Here is a 7,962-nt window from a genome sequence, read left to right as displayed (position 1 = left end):
AACGTAGAAGAGCATTTCAGATCAGTTGTCGTTCTTCCAGGCTTATTTTATATAATGTGAAAAATATCGCATAAGTCAGTATTGTTGCTTGAATGATGTTTATAGGGCCAAATTACACACATACAGGTCTAACTATCACCAGTATTTTAGGTTAGAACAATAACAAACAACAATAAATCAGGTGAATAATTTCTCCGCATTTATTCGGAATTTAATGACTTAAAAAAAGAAAACATAGAAGGTGGTTATGTGAAAATTAAAATATTTTTGTTACACAAAGTGTAACAACCACTTTAGATTAAAACTGTAGAAAGAATACTGGCAAGAGAGAAAGAATAGCTACTTGGAATTCTATTGAATATATATCCTTCTTCTCTTTCTCTTATAAGGGAGCGGGTTGGCCCCGTGGTAAAGTTCTGGATTTCACAGTTGGCGAGCCGGATTCAAATCCACAAGATACCAGAAAATATCTCCCACCCAAGTACTTTAAGCTGTGCATGCGTTATAAGAGTGACAGTCAATCCCTTAGCGTGGATAATGGATCGTAGGGTACTGCTAACTAGCTATCCTACAGTTCTGGATTTCACAGTTGGCGAGCCAGATTCAAATCCACAAGATATCACCCAAGTACTTTAAGCTGTGGATGCGTTATAAGAGTGACAGTCAATCCCTTAGCGTGGATAATGGATCGTAAGGTACTGCTAACTAGCTATCCTTCATTTGGTCAGTAGTTCAAAATTAGGGACGGCGGTAAATAGCCTTTGTAGCTTTTCTATAAACACAAATACAATTCCTCTTAGATTTTATCTTGGTTAAATGGCATATTCGTGAATTTCTTCATTCTCTAGGTTATTGCAATAGAACCTGAATTTTGGTAAGTTTCAACTTTAAATGATCTTAACAGTTTTGTACATAATTATGTTATTTTTCAATTTCTTAGAATGTTGTTTGACATCTCTTTTATCCGTTGTTAAACGGCTAACTTTTGAACAAAGTTAAAAGAACTGGTTAAAAGTATAAAATATTTGTAGTAAGAAACTAGAACTGGGTAAAAGTGTAAAATATTTGTAGTAAGAAACCAGAACTGGTTAAAAGTATAAAATATTTGTAGTAAGAAACTAGAACTGGGTAAAAGTGTAAAATATTTGTAGTAAGAAACCAGAACTGGTTAAAAGTATAAAATATTTGTAGTAAGAAACCAGAACTGGTTAAAAGTATAAAATATTTGTAGTAAGAAACTAGAACTGGTTAAAAGTATAAAATATTTGTAGTAAGAAACTAGAACTGGGTAAAAGTGTAAAATATTTGTAGTAAGAAACCAGAACTGGTTAAAAGTATAAAATATTTGTAGTAAGAAACTAGAACTGGTTAAAAGTATAAAATATTTGTAGTAAGAAACTAGAACTGGGTAAAAGTGTAAAATAATTTATTTACTAAGATTTATACGCTCTCTACAATTTGAGCAAAACACAATATTGTGAAATAGTTAAACATTCCTTCGGACTGACGTTTGTAATATAGAAACATACGACATATAACTGGCTTAAAAACAAAGATGTTTTCTGCCAATACTGTATATTGCTACCCGCACCCCCTAAAAGGCGTGAATGAATATTTCATATATGTGTATGTATAGAACAACAACAAAAGTTAATAATGTTATTTATATGATGAACCATTTACTTACGTTGTAAGTTGCTGTGGTTTATACTTTTCCTTCATTATGATTGTCACATTTCTTTTGTCGTTGTTTTCACATTTCGTGTACTACGGTTTTCACCTCCAGCATTTAATAAGCGAGAATGTTTGTTTGCTTTTGAATTTCGCACAAAGCTACCTGCGCTAGCCTTCCCTAATTTAGTAGTGTAAGACTAGAGGGAAGGCAGCTAGTCATCACCATCCATCGCCAACTCTTGGGCTACTCTTTTATCAGCGAATAGTGGGATTGACTGTCACATTATAACGCCAACACGGCTGAAAGGGCGAGCATGTTTGGTGGGACGGAATTCGAACCCGCGACCATCAGGTTGTGAGTCAAGCACCTCAACAAGCGAGAATGAAACAAGTTTGACAAAACAAAAATAATAATATAGAGTGAAGTATGTAAGAAATCTCATCGGTTGTGATTTTAAATTAGTAGTTGTTTGACTGAATAGAAAATGTATGAGCAAACAAATGACTTTACGCTATAAGCTTACAATTTTCAGCTGAATATTTTTAGCTGACGTTAAGATATCTATATGTTGCTAATCTAGAATACCAATTATCACAGTTACATAGAGAAATTCGGTAAATTTACATCTTAGCAAGGAGGTATATCAACGTCATTAAATCTATATTGGCCAATGCTGCTCATGTTTAAAATATATCTACCAATCAGAACTTTTATAGGAGGTATATCAACGTCATTAAATCTATATTAGCTAATGATGCTCATGTTTAAAATATTTCTACCAATCAGAACTTTTATAGGAGGTATATCAACGTCATTAAATCTATATTGGCCATGCTGCTCATGTTTAAAATATTTCTACCAATCAGAACTTTTATTAATATACATGGAGCTTTAGTATTTCTCAGTACAGTATATGATGTAGGTCTAAGGCTGAAACGTTTTTTCCAGTTTAAAGTGTATTGATTTCTGTGTGTGTTTTTGATAGCAGTTATTAAATAGATGTTGTTTCTATCTTAATTCAAATAAAGTAAAGTATTCGTTTTCTGATATAAACAAAACCATTATAGACCTGGATATTAATAACGTTGTTGTTTAAAGTTAAGCAAAAAGCTACACAATGGGCTATCTGTGCTCTGCCCACCACGGTATCGAAACCCGGTTTCTAGCGTTGTAAGTCCGCAGACATACCGCTGTGCCACTGGGGGGCGAGGTACTAATAACGAAAAAAATTCAAGTGTCACACATATTTTCGTTGTGCATCGATATAACTTTTTCTTATTACTTTTGTAAGAAAATTCCCAAAATAATTCTGATTTCTTATATATCTAAGGTAAGTTTTGTTTTTTTGTTGGTGCTTTGGATGAGTGCTGGATTTTATTTACTTGGTTTAGGCACAAGACTCTTAAGAGATGATTTCGAAGTACACAATCAAGGTAATTTGCAAACATTGTATTTAATGCATACGAACATAATTCACTCCGGTTTTGAAACATGTATGCATAAACCCATTGAATAATTGGTATAAAGATTTGCGCATATTCATAAGTAGCAATTCCAAATTATTATATGCATGTGATGGATATATTGGAAATATTTGGTGTTAATTGTTTTTTAATGCTTATAATTTATCAAAGGATATGCTCATATTATTTTCGTTTTAAAGTTCTTATTGTCAGCAATTTCACGACAAATAAACTTAAATACCAACAACCTTTCCAATATTAAAACCTTACTTTGAAACAACACAAAAAACAAAGAAGATATAAAAGAAACTGATTATTTGGGAATTTCAACTAAGAAAAGTTATAAGCAATTGAGCGACTATATCAATTTGATTTACTTATAATTATGATCTATCATGTCTTTGATTTCAGATACGTGGAGGTCGATTCTAGACGTTCTGATTACACGTTTTTTATACCAAAAGAAGACTGTGGAACTGTGACATTTCCAGACCCCACTAACCAAGAAACTATTCTAAATTTTGAGAACACCATAATATTTCAAATGGACCCGAGTTTCCAAGAAGCATGGGATTTAGCCAGAAGAATTTCTTGTCAATGGGTTGATATTTTTAAGAAACGCATTGAATTTCAACCGTTTGTTGTAGACATGTTGGATGTTGTGTCGGTAAAGTATTAAAACTTATTGCTCCTATACATAGTGCATAGGATTAATATAAACCAATTATTACAATATTTGTGCAAAGTCGTAATGAAATTTTATTAACTTTAATTAATAATACATATTCCCACAATATTTTATTCACTTTAATTAATAATACATATTCACACAAATAAAATGGCAAAATTTCGTGTTTTTAATTCTATATATTCCTTATTATCTTTATTTTATAATTCTTATTTGCTTTGGTGATAAATAGCAGTAAGTGTTTTTCTTTGGGCATATTTGGTTTTGATTTTTTTTATAACATCAAGTTTATTTTTAATACCACCAATTTTAATCATTGGCTCAACATATTTAATAGCATATTTACATTGCTATGATTAAAACTAAACTCAGTAATTTAGTCTAACTTGGTCTTGTTTTTCTTCTGCTAAGTAATTAGTGGCGTATTTTTTCACACAATACGTTTTAAACAAATTTAATATTTCCTTTATTTTCCTCATTTTTTGATTCTTTAAGCTGATCTCTGGTGTTAAGTTAATTGGCTATCTTTCCATTGAATTTAATTCCAAAAATGAAATTGTTAGATTCATCTATGTTTCCTAACGTAAAGTAATTACTATCTCTAAAACCTAAAATTTATTTTGAGCAAGCTGTATAACTAGTGACGCTTTGTCGGGTACAATATGTAAAAATACCTCATTTCCCTTCACGTGTCATTTTATATTAAGCAGATTCATCTCAACACATATATCTATGTGGTTATTTCAACCTTTAACCTTATTTTTTATAATGAATAAAGAAGCTTTGATAATTGTCATCGCTTTCAAAACAAAATATAATTTATCTGGTACATATAAAGTCGTTATTCAGCATACACCCTTAGGAGCATTGAAATTTCATAACACGATAAAGTTCAATCTTTATATTTCTGACAACATTTTAACTTTTCATCGCTTATAATCTTTCATACAGTTTCCCGAAATTATTAACTACAACTTATTAATTTCAAATTATTTGAAAGTTATTTCAGTAAAGGCATCGTTTTACTCATCATAAAAAAATAAATCTGTATCCAAATATTATTAGATTCACTTTCTTGTAGTGCAATATTAATTTGCATATATTAAGTTTTTAATAAAAGAGATAATCCTTGAATAATTCACTGACAATGGATTGATATTCTTAGGAAGTATACTGAGCTTTAAACCTTTGTTATAGAAATGTTGGATGTTGTGAGGTTACTGTATTAGTGGACTTACTTGGTGGACTTAAAAAAAACAAAAACAAAGTTGCATTTGCAAATTTTGATGAGTTCAGAGCAGTTAGAAAAAAAAAAGGCCTTTCCTGTACGAACATTTATTTACAAGTATGTAACTGTAATCCTATGTTAATACATAATCTAATAAACTTCTTAATATCAAAACGTAGAAAAAAGGAGGGATAAACCTATATTTTTACATAAATGTCATTCCTTCATTTTTTAAAGGTTCCTTTTCAAGGTGACGAAATCGAATGTTGGATGGATCTTCAAATAGGTACCTTTCCTAAAACACAACCAATCAATGGAATCGTAAAAATTGGTCAAGAAATGTCTATCATAATATATATCGGAGGAAATACTGATGATATTGATGTTCGTGTAAGAGACTGTTACGCATTTGACACCCCAAACTACAACGACAGTGTCACCAAAAGGCTTCAACTAACGGACTTAGAAGGATGTCCTGTCCAACCAAAGTTGATTGACTATTGGAAACGTACACTTCAAACAGGAAATACTGGAGCTAGCATTATAGCTTTTACATCTCTCAATGCTTTTAAGTTTCCGGACGGAATGGATGTTTATATAACTTGTAATATTGAAGTATGTAAGCAACGCTGTGAATACCGTTGTCCAGGAGAGCCAACAAATCCTGAGATAATCACTCAACCCCCCATCACACGACCTCCAGTCACTAGACCGCCATATACTCGACCCCCCATCACACGACCACCAATTACTAGACCCCATTACTAGACCGCCATATACTCGACCTCCAATCACACGACCTCCAGTTACTAGACCGCCATATACTCGACCCCCCATCACACGACCTCCAGTTACTAGACCGCCATACACTCGACCCCCCATCACACGACCTCCAGTAACTAGACCACCAATTACTAGACCGCCATATACTCGACCCCCCATCACACGACCACCAATTACTCGACCTCCAGTTACAAGACCGCCATATACTCGACCTCCAATCACTAGACCACCAATTACTAGACCGCCATATACTCGACCACCAATTACTCGACCTCCAGTTACAAGACCGCCATATACACGACCACCAGTCACTAGACCACCAATTACTAGACCGCCATATACTCGACCCCCCATCACACGACCTCCAGTCACTAGACCACCAATTACTAGACCGCCATATACTCGACCACCAATTACTCGACCTCCAGTTACTAGACCTGCCATTTACTCGACCCCCCATCACACGACCTCCAGTCACTAGACCACCAATTACTAGGCCTCCATATACTCGACCACCGATAACACGGCCTCCAGTCACGAGACCTCCATATACTCGACCCCCCATCACACGACCACCAATCACTAGACCACCGATAACACGGCCTCCAGTCACGAGACCTCCATATACTCGACCCCCCATCACACGACCACCAATCACTAGACCACCGATAACACGGCCTCCATTTACTCGTCCCCCAGTTACCAGACCTCCTATACGTCCACCCACAACGAAAACGAGTTGGAGCGGGAATGCTCCTCCTGATCACCCATTTCACAGCTTCCATTATCAACCAATACGACCACGACGATTTCGTAGGTATGCTACTAAAAATGCGGACAAGTACCAGTTGAGTGCACTAAATTTACCCGAAACTCAAGTGATTGCTCTTAGGACCAGAAGTTTCCGTGTGGTAAAAGAGGGTTTCCTGGATTCTAACGTGGTGAGACTACAAGGCCCTCTATATAAAGTAAGCTATTCCAATAAATATATAACGCAACTACTTAGCATAACACCAACTAAAGGGTTAGTTCAGTTATGTGCAAAATAATGCTTAATAACAGAAAGCTGATAGTTGAGTAAAGAATAATCTGAAACAATTGATATTCATTGCAAGTACTCCGGAGAAAACATCTCAAATTGGTACCATAAAAGACCAAGTGAAGAGATGCCTACATTAGCAGTCCGAAGCTTTGTCTCCAAATTATCCTGGGGGGGGGGGGGATAAAACTCGTTAAAATAATATAAATAAAGCATTATATTCAAACAATCTAGGAATAACTTTTGTGTTAAGTCGAAGTAGCTGTAATAAATTAAAGCTTTGTTAACAAATAATATACGTTATATGTTTCACAAATTTCAAACCAAGTTAGTTAAAATAGTAGCTCCCCCCCCCCAGTGGCACAGCGGTATGTCTGCGAACTTACAACGCTAGAAACCGGGTTTCGATACCCGTGGTTGGCAGAGCACAGATAGCCCATTGTGTAGCTTTGTGCATAACTACAAACAAACAAACAAATAGCAGCTTTCATGTTACAACCCTGAAACTTCAAACAGTTATTTTTTTCTCCATTACTCATATTTTCTTTGTACATAGATGTTTCAAAGTATCCTAACTTTTTTCTTAAATAAGTTAATTCGTACTTAGCTATTTGATTTTTCTTAAATAATCCAAAACAATCCAAACCAGCTAGCCATGTTCTAGCAACTAAGCTTGTTTATTTGTTTTGAATTTCGCGTAAAGCTACAAGAGGGCTATTTGCGCTAGGCATCCTTAATTTAGCAATAGGAAGACTAGATGGAAGGCAGCTAGTCATCACCACCCACCGCCAACTCTTGGGCTAATCTTTTACCAACGAATATTGGGATTGACCATTGTATTATAATACTCCCACGGCTGAAAGGGCAGACATGTTTGGTAGGACGGGTATTCGAACCCGCGACACTCAGATTGCGAGTCGAGCTACCTAACCACCTGACCATGCCGCGCCACAACTAAGCTAATGATAAAATTATTAAGCTTTTAAACTTCTTGAATCATATGGTTATTTATTGGTTCTATTTATATACTACTAAAACTCTGAGATTGTTTGTTTACTTGTCTGTAATTAAATACAGCAAAAACGG

The 7,962-nt window shown here is 34.7% G+C and overlaps 1 protein-coding gene across 1 annotated transcript in view; it reads left to right on the top strand.

The window, feature by feature from the left end:
* LOC111088153 overlaps positions 1-7,962 on the top strand; it is a 31,658-nt gene that overhangs the window by 22,249 nt on the left and 1,447 nt on the right. Inside the window, exons 4-6 of the mRNA XM_022397324.1 lie at positions 3,550-3,805; positions 5,292-5,673; positions 5,973-6,805. Of these exons, the coding sequence (XP_022253032.1) occupies positions 3,550-3,805; positions 5,292-5,673; positions 5,973-6,805 (1,471 nt within the window). The remainder of the gene's footprint in view (positions 1-3,549; positions 3,806-5,291; positions 5,674-5,972; positions 6,806-7,962) is intronic.

This window comes from Limulus polyphemus, unplaced genomic scaffold, assembly GCF_000517525.1.
Source record: "Limulus polyphemus unplaced genomic scaffold, Limulus_polyphemus-2.1.2 Scaffold3222, whole genome shotgun sequence".
NCBI classification, from domain to species: domain Eukaryota; kingdom Metazoa; phylum Arthropoda; class Merostomata; order Xiphosura; family Limulidae; genus Limulus; species Limulus polyphemus.
Note: the sequence above shows the minus strand (reverse complement) of the source record. Positions and strands in the feature narration are given on the sequence as shown.